We start from the raw sequence: 18,015 nt of genomic DNA on the forward strand, positions 1-18,015 counted from the left end.
CGCTTCATGGCTACCGAGTGGGACCCTCCCGAGGCTCTGGGGAAAATACTGACAGCAGCCGGTCTACGCACATCACTTCCAACCGCTGAGCAGGGGATATACAGACATGCTCTGGGGACACCAGAGACGCGGCCCCAGCCTCTCAACCAGCCCCAGGCGACCCCTGGGTTTGAACCTGGGCTGGGAATGCAAGGAGGGAGGAACTGTCACCCAGCAGGTCTCAGACATGTAAATGCCCACAAGGCCTGAGACCCGGGTGAAGCGGGGGCATGGGAGGGCAGCTCTGCCCTGGGCAGTGGCTTCCTCCTGTTGGCATAGCCCCAACCCTTGGCATGCGGTGAAGGAAAGGGGTTCCTTGTTCATTCTTTCTTGACTCAACTTGGTTTTCCTCCCAAGACCCAGAAGTTCCTGGCCATTTCTGGGTAGGGTTTAAGCCGGATGGTCAGATTTTAAGAACCTGCGATCCTGTTTCCAGGGATTTCTGGGTTTCACGCTGGTGGACGTTGGTGTTTCCGAGTCATGCCCACTCCAGCACTTCACCTGACTCTGTCCTCGGTGGGGAGTCTTCCTGCTTCCCTTGGCCTAGCCTGGCAACAATGCGGCTGCTCGCTACGCTTGTCCTGCAAGGTAGGGCTTGGCTGTCCCACTCCACGGATGCAGAGCCTGAGGCCTGGATGGGCAGCCACCTGCCCAACAGGGAAAAGATGCAGAATGTGGACCACGTTCCCTGCACCCAGCAGAGGTAGGGCGGGGACACTTCCTGATGGGGCCGACTGCCCCTGAGCAGTTATTCCTGGTCTCCGGTTAGTATGAGCCCCGACAACCTTTTAGGAACCCAGGGATGGGAGGGAACTTGGCACAGGGAGGAGGGAGAGGGAGGGGCTCCAGCCACCACACCACTGCCAAGCGGCTGCGCCGGGATGAGGGGTCATTGGCTGGGAACCTTCCCCTGTACCAGGCCACGGCCTCCTGCCACAGCCCCCAGGAGCAGCACGCTACATTCTTGGTAACTTTTTTTCTCTTTTATTGCCAAGTTTAAATTTACAAGGAAGTTCCAGTTTTCATTTCCACCCTCGTGTTCAGTACCCATGAAGCATGAGTCACGCTGGCGAAAGGAGGTACTTCCCTAGAGCGGTCCCGAGGCTCAGCGGCATAGAGGTTTTCCAACCCTCGGTCCTCACTGAGACAAAAATTATTTACATATTTTTAGTTCAGGGAAACATAAGGAACTCGTACAGTGTATGCCCAATGTCAAGATGACTACATTAAATGCTTCAGATTTATTTATTGCATCTAGACAAGAAGATCAAAATCAGTTCACCCCACGCCTTTTCAAAAAACGGTGCATCTCAGAGACCTTGGAGGAATCTAGCGCGTGTCTGGCAGGGCTGCGCTTCTTCACCTGCCCCTTGGGTTGCTTGTGAATGCCAGCGTTTGGGTCATGGGAGGCTGCCAAGGCTGGGGGAGAGGGACCAGGTTGGGAGGGCGGCAGAGGAGGGGCTGCTCACGGAGGCCTCTCCTCCCAACCCTAGGCCATAGCGGAGGCTGGCCCTTCTGCCTGGGGGAGCACCTCAGCTGGCCTCATCTGACCTGCTGGGACAGGTACCTCCCACGTCCAGAAAGGGATGAGCACACCTCCACAGCAGCATTCAAAGCCAAGGTTTGGGAGTTCCTGCGGCCTGCCCTGCTCCCTGACTTGGCAAACCGAGCCAGATGGTGCACAGTGGAAGGGTGGACCAGGGCCTGGGCCATAACTCTAAGTGCTCTCTGCAGGGACTCGGGGGGCGGGCCAGTTGGGTCTGTGGGGGCTGATCTCAGATCTCTGAGGCTATGACCTGAGTATCAGAAGCCACAGCCCCCGCTGTGGGCCTCCTCACCCTCCTGGTTCTTCCTCCGGATGCCAGGGACCCAGCATGTCTCGTCTGGACTGGCCTGTCTGGGAGTGCCCCAGCTATGAGGTTTGCGGGGAGCTCCTGAAGACACAGCTGTGCCCACTGCCGCTGAGACCCGGATGAGGTGGGGTCCTTTGGAGCCAAAATGGCTGGTGGCCTCCAATGGGCTCCCAGACCTCCTTACATAAGAAAAGCTTCTGGGAGCCCTGTTTATAGGAAATCCTCACCCCACATACCTGGAGGTACCCCCAGAGGCAAGTCGCCAGCCCCAGCTGAAAGAGGCCCCTGAGAGCGACCCTGCAAGCCTGCACGGGGGAACTGCCGTCCTTGGCCAGGGATGCAGGGTAGAAGCCCTGCCCTGAGCAGTGTCTTATCCTCTGCTGGTCCTCCCGGGCATGCTGTCCAGCCCTGGCCAAGAACTCTCTCCTTCAGTGCTCAGTGTTCACAAGGCCAGTTGGAGCCCAGAGACTTCTGATAGCAGGCTGGTGGCCAACCTGTGTGGCGTGGAGTGAGCTGCAGGCTGTTCCTCCCAGTCATGCCTTGGGGCGGGGCAGCCACTTGCCTTCTCTAGTTTCTGCTGCCCCATAGACAGAGTCATTTCAAAACCAGAAGTGCATGTCTCAGGGGCTAGCCAGCTTCGGCCAGCTTGATCCTCTCCACCCCTCTTGCTCTTGCAAAATTAAGCAACACACAGGCTGCCTGCTGGGTGTGGGGTATCCCGTCTCCTGATGCTGTGGTCCTTCTCCCCATGATGGTCTTCCCCCTGCCCTACTCTGCCTTCCTTCTCTTCCAGGGACTCTGCGCATGGCCATGGTGGTCACAGTTTGCCCTTCCTTGGGGTTTCTGCCCACGTGGCCCTCTTTCTGAGCTGTGTCTTTTCTCTATTGAAGCAAAGGTCCTTGTACCTGCAGCCATGAAGGCTGGGTGGGCACAGCTACCCGGAGGGCTTCTGATGACCCATGAAGGCTGGGTGGGCACAGCTACCTGGATGGCTTCTGAGTACTGAGGCCTGCCCCCATGGGCGCCACTCCCCCTCCTTGGCAGGACTGTGTTTCCTTCAGGAGGCTGAAAACTGCCCTTGGCAGGCCGTGCCGGGACACTGGCTTGGCGGAGGAGATACAGACTGTGTTCCTCTAAAATGCAGGGGGTAAAAGATCTCAGCGCGGCTACCCAGGCTACCCCATGGCCAGGCTCCGGCGGACACCTAACGCCCCTGGTAGGCACATCTGCGGGCAGGTCTGGAGGAAAGTTGTGGAAGGTCTCACCCGTGACTAGAGAGGTGAGGGGCCGCTGGCCCTGGTGGACTTGGGGAGGGTGGATGACGGCCCGGGCCGTGAGTGCTGTGTCCGGCTCCCAAGCTGGCTGAGTAGAAAGGAACATCTTGGGGGCTGTCTGATGCATCTGGGTCCTTGCCTGTACACACCGAGCCCGAATGGGGAAGGGAACCATGGGGTTTTAATTTTCAGATCAGCAGCAGTAGCAGAAAGGGAGAGTCACAGACTCAGAGCTCTGGGGACACCACGCCCTTGCAGCTGGAGGGGAGCTGGCTCTGGGTCATCTCTCGGCACACGTGGGAACACAGAGTCGAGTGGCAGGTGACGCTGAGGGTGGCTTCCTTTGATTTCCATCATGGCCACAGGGTCTGGAGTCTTCACAGTCCCAAGTGGTTCCTTCTTAGAGATGGCAACACTGAAGAAGATGCTGGAAGCTGTCTCTGTTTGGTTTTGGTGAAGAGAAATGAGGAAGCGTCCTGAGTGGGGAGCTGGCTACATTCTTTCTTTTCCTGGAGAAATCTTTCCATGATGGGAGGCCTCTCGGCTGCTACGGCAGAAAACCGTCCAGCCCTCTCAGCTCTGTGTGTACCTGAGAATACATGTATCTCCCTTGTTTTTGTTTAAAAAATAATCTAAACTTTCCAGGAAGGTACTTCATTATTCCACAGGTTTGCAGAGTTAGTGAGTAACAAAGAATCACTTAAGTAAATGGAAAAAGCCACACTAAGAACTCTAAAACATCAGGAAAGGTCCAGTGAAAATGATAATGAAATCTTAACTGTATTATTACACTTTTCACATGACATCAAACCTTAGTGCTGATGTTTTTGGACTCTTTTTTTAAATAGAAGTTTTAAAAATAAATGTTCACCTGCTGCCAAAAGCGGAAATAAATATCCAAAGGAGATGTTTATCTAAGTCTGCTTTTCTACAAATTTCTACGTACAGTGACCTGGTCCAATTCTTCTGTGCACACTGGGGCTGGTGACAGAGGAGCCATATGACAGAGGAAGCAAGAGGTGCCGGTGGGTCCTGCCACCTGGGGCTCAGAGACACGGAGCCCAGGCAGCTCCCTGAGGTGGCTGGTGCAGTCATCTACATTCGCCGGGGTGTCTCCGCTGGTCCCAGCCTGCACGTGAAGAGATGCAAAGTGAAAAAGGAATTCAAGGGCAACATGGCCTTCTTCCCATTCAAGGGAGCGCAGGGATAGGTGGTTGAGATGGCTGCTGGGAGCTGCAGAGAACGGTGGGTGCTCCCAGCATGTCTTGCCAGTCAGCGGCACTGGGGTCCCTACCAGCAGGGCCACACACACAAAGGGAGGCCCCAGCACTGACTCAGTCCTCAGCAGGGCCCACAGGCTCAGCACATGCAGCCTCTTCGCCCAGGGGCTCCGTGCAGGCGGCGGCTGGTGTGGACAGCGGGGGGATGCCGGTGAGGCTGCGGAGGCTGTGGGGGTCAACTGGGGGGACAAGGGTCAGTGACTCGACGCTCAGCGTGTCAGCCGTGTCCTCGCAGAGCAGGGAAATGGTGGGCTGCTGGGCAGGGACGAGGCTGGGGGATAGGCTGGCTGTCTCCACGGCTGCGCTCCTGGCCATGTTCTTGCTGGGCTTGGAGTCTGCTTCCGTTTCGTTGACGATTACCAACTGGTCAGGAAGGTGAGGCTTAGGCAGTTCTGGAGTCATAGGGGCATCTGGATTGGGGGAGAGAAACCAGAAACACACTGAGCCCTTGAGACATCCCGTTGCGCTGCGCCCTCTGCTCCCATCCTGAACCGTGGCCCTGGTGAGCTAGGTGGGAGGTGGCTGGCTGGTGTGAGGGCTCAACGTGGCTCCACTCACTCCTTTTGGGGACACAGAACCTGTAAAATCCAGTCTGACCTAGGCCTGGGGAAAATGCAGCAGGGCCTAGGGTTACCGTGACTTGTGATATGAGGGGAACATTTAGGGCCTGTGCAAAATCAGCATGTGGATTTTGTGCAAAAGCACAGCACGTGCAAAAGCACAGTTCCTGGGTGCAGAGACCTCGCTGACAGGATTTATGTGTGGGCAAATCTCAGGCCTGCCGGATAATAAATACTTGTTTAGGAAGTAAATGGGCTTGGGTGTGCTCGTAATGTCAGGCCATTTCCAGAGTATACATTTGATGACATTTACCCAAGAGGAAACCCACTGCAATATTTAAAAAAAAAAAAAAAAAAAAAGAAAGAAAAAAAGGAAATTCTGTAGAACTTTTCAGCTTGCAAAACCAAAACAAAACCTTGGCCTGCCTCCTCCTCCTCCTCAAAGTGCTGAACCAGCACCCACCAAGGGGCTGCTGTGGTTAGTCAGGCCATTACTGTCCCGAGCTTCCCGGCGGCGGCCACTGAGAAACCACGCCAGGACCAAGGCAGGCGAGGTTCCAACCAATGCAGTTATTCTTAGGGCAGCAATTTCTTTTCTTGGTGCTTTTTTTTTTTGGCAGAGTCTCACTCTGTTGCCCAGGCTGGAGTGCAGTGGCGTGATCTTGGCTCACTGCAACCTCCACCTCCCAGGGTCAAGTGATTCTCGTGCCTCAGCCTCCCGAGTAGTTGTGATAACAGCCGTCTGCCGCCACATCTGGCTAATTTTTGTATTTTTGTAGAGATGAGGTTTCACCATGTTGGCCAGGCTGGTTTCAAACTCCTGACCTCAAGTGATCCGCCCGCCTCGGCCTCCCAAAGTGCTGGGATTACAGGCATGAGCCACCACGCCCGGCCCTTGGTGCTTTTCCAAATCCTACAGACACACGGTGGCCCATCTGCCTTCTAATGATGAACCTGCCTGAACAGAAACACCAGATGCAGCTGGAATTCATCGTGGAAAACATCTTCCAGCACTTCAGATGCTGGGTGTTTAAAAACATTGAGAAGACGAGAGTGGGCATCCTGCTTGGAGAGTGAATTTTCATTTGCACAGAGCTGGGGGTCCCCAAGCCATGGCGGGAAGTGCTGACGATGCCATATCAAGCTAAGAGTGACAGCAGCCTGGGGCCCGGGAAGCATGGTAGAATTTTTTTTTTTGTTCAGCGTGATTCCAGTTTAGTTTTTTATTTTCTAAGGCAGGCCAAAATAAAACAGAACAGCAAACGGAACATAAAGCAAAATAACGGAAAAACAAAGAACGAAATAAAAGCAGGCGGCATATAGAAAGCGAAGAGGGAGAGGAAGAGAGCTCTCATCACGGAGCGAAAGCACAACAGACAGACTGGATTTCAAAGCACACACCAGCATTTCTCCCCACAAGACTCCGGGCAAGATGAACTCTAAAAGGTTCCAATTCATTTCATTTCTTTTGTCTGAGATGGGGTCTCACTCTGTCACCCAGGCTGGAGTGCAGTGGCATGATCATAGCTCACTGTAGCCTCAACCTTCTGGGCTCGAGCAGTCCTTGAGTACTCACTGCCTCAGCCTCTTGAGTAGCTGGGACTACAGGCCCGTTCCACCACACCTGGCTAATTTTTAAAATTTTCTGTAGAGATGGGGTCTCGTTACGTTGCCCACGTTGGTCTGGAACTTCTGGGCTCAAGCAGTCCTTCTGCCTTGGCCTCTCAAAGTGCAGGGATGTGCACAGGTGTGAGCCACAGTGCCCAGCCCAATTAGATTCTTCCTAAGGCCTTTTTTTAAAAAGAGAGAGAGAGAGAGAAGATCTAGAGGAAACCATTGCATGAGGCTTTGGTCCTCGCTCTGGGAGGGTGGCAATGGGCATCAGTGAACACTAGTGGAAAAAGTGATTTGAGGTGTGATTTGAGCCCAGAAATGCTGAGTAAACACTACATGCGAATTCTGGTTTCTTTGAATTTCAACTAATTTGCTCCATTCAGTAAGGAGGCTTGTGGTGCTGGGCTGGTTTCAGCTCAGGCGTGCACCCTGACCTAGCATGATCTGCCTGCTATTCCTCAGAACCTGTGGTTCTCTGAGCAGGGCTCACCTGCTCTGGTGGCCTCTGCCCTTGCTTCAAATGGGCATGAGCAGATCTATGACGAACTCACACACATGTGGATCCACACATAAGTTTCGCTGCTGAGGAGGCAGTTTAGAAATGACTAACTCCCCAAATGGTACTGTCCTACCATCTGGAGACAGAGTAGCCAAACGTTTCCTTCATGTTTTCTTAAAATTTCTATGTAAGTGTTTTCTCTCTTTGCTCAAGTCTGCATTTGCATGCAGATACTCAAAATGCTGGCCAACTTCGTTCTCTGCTCCTTAATGGGGTGTTTGGTGATGAGAATAATCAGGGATGTGGAAACCTTGTAGGCAAATATATCAAAAAGAGTAAACCAATTAACAAACAATAGCACGCGCACAGAACTGTTTCTTCTTCAGGAAAAGGACCAATAATTTTTATTAAAAGGATTCGTTTTCCCCCTAAAGGTAGCCTCTTTTTTAATAGGAAGAAAATAACCCCTTCTTACCCATTGCCTACGACCTGGCCTTGTTGTTGTTGAACTGCTTCCTGAACTTGATCTACACGTGTATCCAACCAACGGACGTAAAAAAGGAGAACTCTGCCAGGTTTTCACTGGGGGGATAATTACCCAGTGAGGACACATTTTGTTTCTAGTCAAGCGCTGAGCTGCAAAAGTTAGTGGTGAAGCCCTGGCTTCGTGCTTGCTGGTGTTTTTGAACTCGAGGGCCACAAGTTGAGGCCAGGCCCAGGAAATGAGGGATTTGGAGAAAAGTCTGACTTCCTGGCCATGGGCTGGGGAGACAAAGCCGAGGGGGTAATGGGACGTTCAGGAAGGCCATGTTTCCACGAGCAGTGGACAGACCTCCTGTGGCTGTGGCCTGTGAGGACACCAAGGCAGCAGGTCCCCCACATGCCTGGCCAGCACCTCTGAAACTGATCTGCAGGTCTAGGATGGGGCCTTAACATATCCTTGTCAAGCAAGTGGTGACTTCCAGCAAAAACTTGGATTTGTTGTGCTGGGCTGGGAAAAGGTGGGGCTGAGTGTTGTGGGGAAGAAAAGGATGGTACCTATAGAACAAGTGCAGGGCAAAGCTCAGAGAAAATAGGATTTCAACACAAAAGAAGGCAAAGGCTCCCAGCAGACAAGCGCAAGGCCAATGGAGAAAAGCGCATCAGAAACCAGAGAAGAAGCGTCACAGGGGAGGCAGCAGGGATGGTCCCAACAGCGAGCCAGGCTGCTGGGTGGCGGCCCATGGACTAGCCTCATCGCTGTGTGGGTGCTACTCAGAAAGGGATATAGGGGGGGCCACATCCATCCATGTGTCTACGAGGGAAATGGCTCTTGGCCTTTGGTCAAAACAGGACTGAATTTGTCACTTATCTTAGAGCAAGGCCAGGGGAAGAAAGGAAAAAAGAAACGAGACTTCTTGGTTGCTTTCTACAAATTCTCACTTGGCCAGCCAACTGCCGCCCAACCCCCAATGGCCTAAACTGCGGGGACCCCTGGGGGACTTGGCGGGAGCATCTGCTTCTGGCCCGGGCTGAGCCTGATGCTGCTGCACACTTCACAGAGGACAGCGTTTCCAGGCTGTACAGGTCTGGCTCAGAAGGACCGCCGTGAAGGTCAAGGGCCGGGGATCTGGTTTTCACATGAGGTGAGGCCAGAAAGGGAGCAGGGAGAGCCAACTTTGGGGGAAACTGGGGAAGTGCCGCCTTGGCAAACGGCTCTGTGCTCAGGCCCAGCTTGGCCCACCTTGCCAGCGTGGACCCTGCCGACTGTGGAAATGCAGCATGGCGAGTGGACGTCGCGGCCCGAGCGGCTCCCAGGGGAGACCTGCCTGAATTGACTGTGCGTGAGGTGTCGTGGCAGCCGCCGTTCGGAGCACTAAACCCAGTGGCCGCCATGACTGTCGGCCTCCGACAGGCTGAACACTCGCCGGCGTCCTTTCCTGCCACTTCTGACTAGAGGGAAAACACAGCGACAGATCATAGAAAGCCTTTAACAATGGGACGGCAGAGGCGACATGGAGGGGACACAGAGCAGCCGTGGACGCTGAGCACTGACGGCGGGGGAGACTCGTGGGGCAGTGCCCAGCATGGGCTTGTGGCCACCGGAGCATGGGGTGCTGGCCCCCCATGCAGAGAAGACACCCCCCATGCAACCCCCAGGACGAGGCAGGGTCAGGATCACTCAGAACCAAGTTGTTCACTCGTGCATCTTAATCGGGTTAGGGGCAGAGAAGGTGGGGTCCTGTTGGAAAGGAAAGACGGGTTCATCCGCAACATCTAGTCTCGGTCGGAAGCCTCAGGGGACGGAAGAACAGAATCACCTGTCGGTTTTAGACGTGGCCCAGGAGTTAGGACACGAAAACCCTGCATCCTCAGGACAGTGTGAGGAGGGCAGGGTGTGTGGCTGGAGGACTGGTGTCAGACCAGCTAAGTGAATCAAGCAGATTTCTGACCCCAAGTGAGGAGGTTCTTGGTGTTACACGCTGACGCCAACAGCACAGCTCCGAGTCCTGGGAAAGCTCAGATGCTCAAGGCGCTCCACGAGTCTCTCCCTCAGCCACCTATCTGGGCAGTGACTTGGTGACCCGTGCCTTTGAAAATCAAGACTGAACCACAGCAGGAGAGCTGAGACCAGGTGCCAGGTGGCCGAGTGGGGCTTCTAATTGGCTGAAATAAAAACGTCAGGAGCATCTCACTGCGAAGGGAGAAACCACACTCTCAGAGACAAAGGCGGGTGAACACACAGCTTGAAAGTGACACCATAGAGCACTACAGTATGAAGGTCCTTAGATGCCACTGGACTATACACTGAAAAATGGCGAAAATGGTAAGGTTTATGTTATCCGTATGTTACCACAATAAAAAAGGATGATGCCACAGAGAAAACTGAGGAGAAAAGGGAACATATCTTACTCGGGGTTTCTATCCTTAAAACTCCAGCAGGACAGTGGTGACCGAGTTCAGTGGCACGCGGGTGGGTTTCAGGCCATCTGACTCTCAGTTGGCCCGAATGGGAGGTGTCATGGGGTGAAGGGGGCTCATATGGACACAGGCACAGGGGTGGGTCCACATGGGAGGGAAGCCAGGGAAGCTCCCTGTACTGGGCTGTCAACAGCAGCCAGACCCGTCTTTCTTTCTATAAAACCTCAGGGGAGAATCGAGCTGGCCATGGCTCATAACCCAATGTGGTTTTGTTTGTTTGTTTGTTTTGAGACAGAGTCTCGCTCGGTTGCCCAGGCTGCAGCGCAGTGGCATGATCTCGGCTCACTGCAACCTCTGCCTCCCAGGTTCAAGCAATTCTTCTGCCTCAGTCTTCTGAGTAGCTGGGATTACAGAATGCCTGCCACCATGCCTGGCTAATTTTTGTATTTTTAGTAGAGATGGGGGTTCACCAAGTTGGCCCGGCTGATCTCAAACTCCTGACCTCACGTGATCCACCCGCCTTGGCCTCCCAAAGTACTGCAATTACAGGCATGAACCACCACACTCGGCCCTTTTTGTTTTTTAAAAATGAATATTTAATTACTCCTACTATGTGCTCCCCCAAATTAAAAATAAATAAATAAGCAGGCTGACATTCATGCTGTTGTCAGTTTTGAACAAACGGTTTTCTGTCTTCCCAATGTAGCTCACGTGGAATGTATGTGAACTCCAAGTAATCTGGAGCTCAGAGGTGTGAGTGGGTTGTTTAAGAAACTCACTGTAGGTCAGAGTTCTTATCTGAGGAGATGGTTTTCCTATCAGCATCTCACCCAGAGAGTGTGAGTGTGTGTATGTGACTGTGTGCATGTGTGTGTGAGACCATGGACATACATTTGTGTGTGACTGTGTGCATGTATGTCAATGTGGCTGTGTATTTATGTGTGACTATGTAAGTCCATTTGTATATCTGTGACTGCGTAAGCATGTGCAGTGGCATATGTGTGACTGTGTATGTGTGTGTGACTATGCATGCTCATTTGTATATGTGTGTATGTGCAGTGACATGTGTGTGACTGTATATGTGTGTGTGACTGCGCATGTATGTGTGGGAGTGTGACTATGCATGCACATTTGTAGGTGTGAGTATGTGTACTGGCATGTGTATGATTGTGTATGTGTGTGTGACTATGCATGCACATTTGTATATGTGAGTGTGTATGTGCAGTGGCATGTGTGTGACTGTGTATGTGTGTGTGACTATGCATGCTCATTTGTATATGTGAGTGTGTATGTGCAGTGGCATGTGTGTGACTGTGTGTGACTATGCGCATGTATGTATGTGTGGGAGTGTGACTATGCATGCACATTTGTAGGTGTGAGTATGTGTACTGGCATGTGTATGATTGTGTATGTGTGTGTGACTATGCATGCACATTTGTATATGTGAGTGTGTATGTGCAGTGGCATGTGTGTGACTGTGTATGTGTGTGTGACTATGCATGCACATTTGTATATGTGAGTATGTATGTGCAGTGGCATGTGTGTGACTACGTGTGGGAGTGTGACTATGCATGCACATTTGTATGTGTGAGGGTGTATGTGCAGTGGCCTGTGTGTGACTGTGTGTGACTATGCATGCACATTTGTATATGTGAGTATGTGCAGTGGCATGTGTGTGACTGTGTATGTGTGTGTGACTATGAGCATGTATATATGTGTGGGAGTGTGACTATGTATGCACATTTGTATATGTGAGTGTGTATGTGCCCTGGTATGTGTATGACTATGTGTGGGAGTGTGACTATGCATGCACATTTGTATGTGTGAATGTGTATGTGTACTGGCATGTGTGTGACTGTGTGTGACTATGCATGCACATTTGTATGTGTGAGTGTGTATATGTACTGGCATGTGTGTGTGTGGGAGTGTGACTATGCATGCACATTTGTAAGTGTGGCTGTATGAACATGCGCATTGGCATGTGTGACTGTGTGTGTGCAGAAGTGTCACTGTGTGGGTGCACAGTGGTATCCCAGAAGATATTTCTAATGTTTTCCTGTGGCCCCACATGTGGTTCTAAAATTGGGTAGTTTTTCACTTTCCCGCTGTATATTCTTTGCAAGTTCAGCTTCTCAAAACCATAAAATGTTTAAGGGGAAAAAATGCTGATTCCAACCCTACAATTTTCTCACTAGGGACTGGCTGAGGCCTGCCAGGCTAGCTCTGCTGGATGTGTGGGCGACAAGATGCCTGGCTCCTGGACACGTCGTGGGGAGGGTGTTGGGCTCTCCCCACAGAGCACTGGAGGATCTCACCGCACTTCTCGAAAGGACCGGCCATTAAAGTGCCCTGGGGCACAGTTACTCGGGTCATCAGGGAGTTCAGTGTCGACTCTCCCTTTGGTCTGGGGCCGGCACTGAAAGAGCCACTCCAGGGCACCCATAGCTCTGCCTCTGGTGTGCGAATGAGGCTCAGAGGCAGGTGCTGCACCCAGAGGGAGCCTCCAGGTGACCAGGGAGCCAGTGACCCCTCGGGGCTGTCCCCTTCCCCCTTCCGGCTGAGAGTCCCTCGCCTGTGCTGGGCCTGAAGCTACCACCGGGCCATAGGCTGTGGCCCTGATGGGCATGGGGACTGTTCCTCAAAGGTGTCCTTCCCCTGTCCACAGCCTGTCTGCATTTGGGAAGACAGAATGTACAGGCAGACCCCAGGGAGATGGGCAAAAGGAATCCATTGGTCTCCAGGAGATTGTGGTTTCAGGCCCTGGTGGACTCATGTGAGACCCAAAGGCCACCTTCCTCATGGACCAGGGCCTCGCCAACCCCTCGTCCCCCGGCTGTCATCTCCAGCAATGCCACCTCTGGGAGCCTCCCGCAGCTGTTCTGTGTCAGATGTGGGAACCTACTGCACCTTTCCTTTGTCACAGTTTGTAACTGCACGTGCTTCTGGGTGGCCACCTGATAGGCCTCAGCCACCCCGCCTGCCTGCAAGATCATGCTTTTTGCCACATTGTATCCCCAATGCTGTGCACAGTAGGGACTTATCCTAATCCTGCTTGCTTAGAAAAAAATAGTTCAGTGAGACAGGGAGTGGAGTGCCCAAACCCAGGGAAGATGAGATCCAGGGAGATGAGCCACTAAGAGGATGGAAGGCCACGTGGGGGCTGGGTGGGTGGAGGGACCTCTTGGATCAGCTCTCAAGTCCACAAAACCAAGAGGACAGCCTGAGCCTAAATCCTGGGAGCGAGGCTGAGGTCCCCACAGGAAAGTGAGAACATGTTTGGGATAAATGTGGGGAGTTTTCAACCCCAGGCAGGAAACCTAAGGTCTCCTGAGCTGGACACAGGGTGGAGGCGGAAAACCCAATTGAGCATCAGCTTGTTTCACTGCCTCATGTGGGATGAACCCACGTGGGCTCCCTGGGGTCCACTTTGCTACTGATTTTAAGAAAGCCCCAAGCCTTCCTCCCACAGGGGTTCACACCACCCAGCCTTCTACGGCTGGGGCTGCACATGTTAGCAGGCCTTCACGAGTGGGGCCGTGACTTTTCACTTGGGCCCTAGAGCGGCCATCCATGTTGGAAGGAGAAACACATTTCGTGGGCTGCCTCCAACCACGATCCACACTGGGGCCCGGGTCTCTGGGACACCCTGGAGGTGCCTGAGACAGTCTTGGAAACCGCATCAGATATTCTGCTAGCTGTTTCAGAAGGTGGGCATGGGCTTTAGGGTTGCCAAGGCTAGGCTTCAGCTCCTGGCTCCTCTGCCGGCTGGCTGCATCCTCTGGGCCAAGTTGCACAGCCTTTCTGGGCCTCTGCGTTTTCTACTGTTCAGTGTGAGGTGCAGCGTGGCAGGATTTAACAAGGGGACTTCTGTGAAGTGCCTACAAGCATGGTGTCTGGCACAGGCGGGCTCAATTTCAGGAGTGTCCACCTGGGACGCCACATAGCAGGTGCACACTGAGAAGGCCCTGCTGTGGCTACAGCAGGAGCCCACGCTGATTGGTGGGTGCCTGGGCCACAACAACTGTCAAAACAGCATGAAGGTCACTCCCAGCTTTCAACAACTTCCTTGAACAATTCAAGTGTTCAAAACCGTGGGCCAGAGCTATGGAAAACTGGGCCCGTCTCATCACTCGGGGGATGGCATATCTTGTGTACTTTCCCAACCAAACACCTGGCCATGCAAAGTGTGCTTTCAATGGCAAAGGAGGGCCAGGTGTGATGGCTCATGCCTGTAATTCCAGCACTTTGGGAGGCCGAGGTGGGTGGATCACTTGAGGTCAGAAGTTCAAGACCAGCCTGGCCAACATGGTGAAACCCCATCTCTACTAAAAACGCAAAAATTAGTTGGGCATGGTGGTGCACATATGTAATCCCAGCTACTCAGGAGGCTGAGGTGAGAGAATTGCTTGAATCTGGGAGGTGGAGGTTGCAGTGAGCCAAGATTGCGACACTGCATTTCAGCCTGGGCAACTGAGCAAGACTCTGTCTCAAAAAAACAAAAACAAAAACGAAAAAACAAATCAATGGCAAAGAAGCCACTGGGGTTTGCTAGTTCTCACTTCAGAGGGTCTGGCAGCCGCTCTCTACAAGGGGGAGCTTCCCGGACTCTGGGAGGCTCCATAATCACAGAGACGGGAACGCTTCTGACTTAGCACTGTGCCCTCAAAAACCACTTTGAGGACAAGCTGCCCCTTGTGGGGGCTGCAGCTGTCTTCTGCTGTCTAGGCTGAAGGCAGTGGGCGGTTAGGATGAATGAGCTTGGAGGAGAGGTCCTGGCCCACCCTGCTGCTTGGCTGGCCCTTCAAGGATGTCATCCCTGGTGGATCAGGGCCAGGTCCCTGGTGGGTGGAAAATAGGGTGAGCGAGCCATGCAGGGTGACCTTCCTTCATCAGAAGCCTGAATGCTGGGCCGCACTCTGAGCTGATGTCAAATCAGGCAACTGGCAGAAGGGCTCCCATCCCAACAAAGCTGTCTCCCTTCTCCTGCCCTTGGCTTTCTCTCCTCTGCGTCTTGGTGGAACAGCAGGCAGATGTTGGAACCATCTGGTTAGACCCATTCCTACAAGGAACATGGAAAGCCCATATGCTTTGTTCTGGGTGGACTGGGAGGGAGATTGCAGGGTGGCGTGGAAGTCTGGCCTCAAGACAGGGAGGAGCTTGTGGGCTCTGATGTGCTCTCCTGCCAGGGATCAATAGCTACGTCCTGAGGCATCCATAAGAGTAAAGCCCAGGCTGCCCGCCGGGCTCGGCCCTTCATCAGGTGAGTTATCTCAGTGTCTGCAGAGCCGGACAGGCAGGCTGGGCCTCAGGCTTTTACTGTCATGCTGCATAAAGAATGGGGACCTATACGCTCGTCTACGCAGGCATGCTGGGGACGCACCAAATGGGAGCAGACACCTCGGAGGTCCTGACTCTCACTTATCGACTGGGACTGCCTAGCCACCTGACAGCCAGGCTAAGAGCCACTGGATTTCTGAGATGAGAAGACACGGCGCTGATACCACGCAGGGGATGGTGGGGGTAGGGACAGAGGGGCTGAGGGAGGCCAAGAAAAAAGAAACTAGCACACGCTGCAGACACCAGGCCCTGGGAAAGTGCAGAGTTGAAGCTTCAGGGGTCACATTCAGGTGGGCAGCCATATACAGAAGTCCATTTTTGATCATTTTTGATACTGTGGGTCTTTGCTTGTTTTAACTTTAGGCAAAGAAGTGTATGGCTCTTTGCTCACTTAGCTGTTGGCTGTACGTTCTTAAAAATGACAAAAAGGTGACTACAGCTATAAGGGGAAGGAAGTTTTCACTCCCAGTGCAATGGTAAATATGTGCGTTGGGCTCCCCATGCAGATACAGAAGTGTGCACACGCAGGCAGGGGGTGGATGCGCACACAGGCACATGAACACACAACCCTGTACGCCCACCCCTGAGCAAGCATGAAACCGGGATCAAGAGGGCTACTGGGGATGCGCCTTAGTTTCTGGAAGAAGCTCTGCCGGAATCTCCCAGCTACAAGCCTGGCAACAGTGGTGGCATCTGCTTGGATGTGCAGCCAACCTTAAATTGGGCTCAGAAATAGCTCACAAGGGGTGGTCATGCCCTGGAGCAGGTGCTGAGTGGAAGAGGATCTCTCAGTAAGGTGGCTGTGGGGTGACCTTCCTGCCTGGGCCTTGTGAAGTCAGTAGGAAATGGAGGTAACACTGTGTGTGGATGGGAGAGACACAGGTGGGTTGGGATACTCTGAGCCACAGCATGAACTGGAAATGCAAAAGCTGGAAGTGCCAGAGAGAGAGAGGTGTAGGTGCCCAGGGAGATCTTGGCTCCTGGTGCTGACAGGATGGTGACCAAGGGCCCTTGACCTCTCTGGCTCTGCAGTGGCCCGTGTCCTCCTGCCATGATCCATCAATCCAGAACTTAATGAGAGCTGTGCCAGGTGCCCCTGAAATATGATGAGTGAGGGCTCTGGAGGGGAACTTGCAGGAACAATGAAGGATACTGAGGGTCCCCAGTCAGAGGTGCAGGCAGTTGGTGTGACCCCCTAGACCCATGGTGGGGGGATGCTGCTGGGGCACAGAACATCCCGCTGGCTCAAGGCCATGGATGCTCATCTCTGCTCCTCTGGCTACAATTTGGGGCCATGTTGTTCCACAGGCCTGGTGTCTGTACTCCCCCACATCTCATGCAGTGAATAGCTCACGGCAGCTGAGAACGAGGAGCCGGGGCATGTCCCGTTCCAGGCTGACTCCAGGGGCTCCCATTCACTCCCGGGTTCCCTCTGTGCCATGTCTGAAGTGGAGTAAGTTGAAGGATGGCAGGATACGACTTCATCACATCCTACCAAAGAGTGGCAAAGTGCATGCCTACTCGGAGAACCGGACCGCACCACATTTAAGGACAAAACTGGTATGTTACAGAGGAAAAAAAAATAATTAGCAGGAACACGATTCTTTTCCCAGACTGCAAACAATCCCCTCAGGAGACCCCTCCTTGTGACACTTAAGACTGTGGAGGTGATGATGGGGTGGGTTTAGGTGCAGCAGGCCTGTTGCCCATCAGCTCTGCAGTCAGTGACAGCTTCGGTGGGGACCAGCCTGAAAAAGGAGCAATTCTTCCCCATCTGGGAGCTGACCCAGCCCGGAAGGGAACATCAAGTTAGAGGAATCTCTAGAGGCTTCAGGTGCAGATAACCTGAGTTGCAGCATCCTTCAAGTGCTGTGACAAGGAGGACCTGGAGGTCAGGGGTTTTGGTCATGGCGAAGGATCGCGGGGTTCTCCCAAAGTCCCCATATCACTGAGTCACGTGGCCAGTACCTGCTGGGCTCTGGGCTGTGGAGGGGGTGGAGGACGAGCTGGTGCCTCCCGAGTCACAGTGGCTGGTGCTCCCGCTGCCGCTGGGGCTCCCGCTGGCGGAGGGTGGCGACTGCGAGGACAGGGACGGGGAGCTGTGCTGGTTTATGCACTGGGCCACGGCGAAGCCTGCAAGACAAAGTACCAGGTGACCAAGTGGAAGCAAAGAGCAGGCCTGGGGGCCTCAATTTCACATTTCCACTGAACAGCTCAACCTCAGTTCCTTGAAAGTCCTGCTCTGTTCCCTGGAACAGGCTGACCTCACTGGTCGTGGCCCTGACCCAGCCACATTTCGAAGCTATTTCAAAGAAAAGGTTTACTACAGGTTTATTTCAAGGAAAAGAGTACAACCAGCCACAGAGCTGAGTGTGGGGCCATGAGTCGTAAATCCGAGTGCCTGATACAGGCTCAGCAGTGTGCCGGCTGTGCCCCTGAAGAGGGACACGCAGCCTCGTGGCAAGTTCACCCAGGGATGCTACATGCCCTCACGGTAGAGTCTCAGGCCTCTGCTGATGGTGCTCAAGGAAGGGCACTGGACCCACGCTCTGAAGTCATATCCGGGCAGGAGGAGAGTGCCCTGGACTCTCCTTCCAGAGAATTTGCTCTGCCCTTCAGGTTCTGGGGAAGTCAGGTTCAGGAACAATGAAAGCTCTG

General features: G+C 53.4%; 1 protein-coding gene across 5 annotated transcripts in view; it reads right to left on the reverse strand.

Moving 5' to 3' along the window:
• Positions 1-1,007: 1,007 nt before the first annotated feature.
• CLEC16A (C-type lectin domain containing 16A) overlaps positions 1,008-18,015 on the reverse strand; it is a 238,587-nt gene continuing 221,579 nt past the window's right edge. For 4 of the 5 annotated variants that reach the window (XM_050774232.1, XM_050774235.1, XM_050774233.1 and 1 more), the window contains exons 22-23: positions 17,326-17,490; positions 1,008-4,856 (exon numbers count right to left, since the gene is read on the reverse strand). In XM_050774232.1, coding sequence (XP_050630189.1) covers positions 4,501-4,856; positions 17,326-17,490 — 521 coding nt within the window. In that variant the 3' untranslated portion in view covers positions 1,008-4,500. Of the gene's footprint in view, positions 4,857-8,842; positions 9,052-17,325; positions 17,491-18,015 lie in introns of all 5 variants that reach the window. The other variant, XR_007722128.1, reaches the window with a different exon arrangement.

Source organism: Macaca thibetana, chromosome 20 (genome assembly GCF_024542745.1).
Source record: "Macaca thibetana thibetana isolate TM-01 chromosome 20, ASM2454274v1, whole genome shotgun sequence".
In the NCBI taxonomy this organism is placed as follows: Eukaryota; Metazoa; Chordata; class Mammalia; order Primates; family Cercopithecidae; genus Macaca; species Macaca thibetana.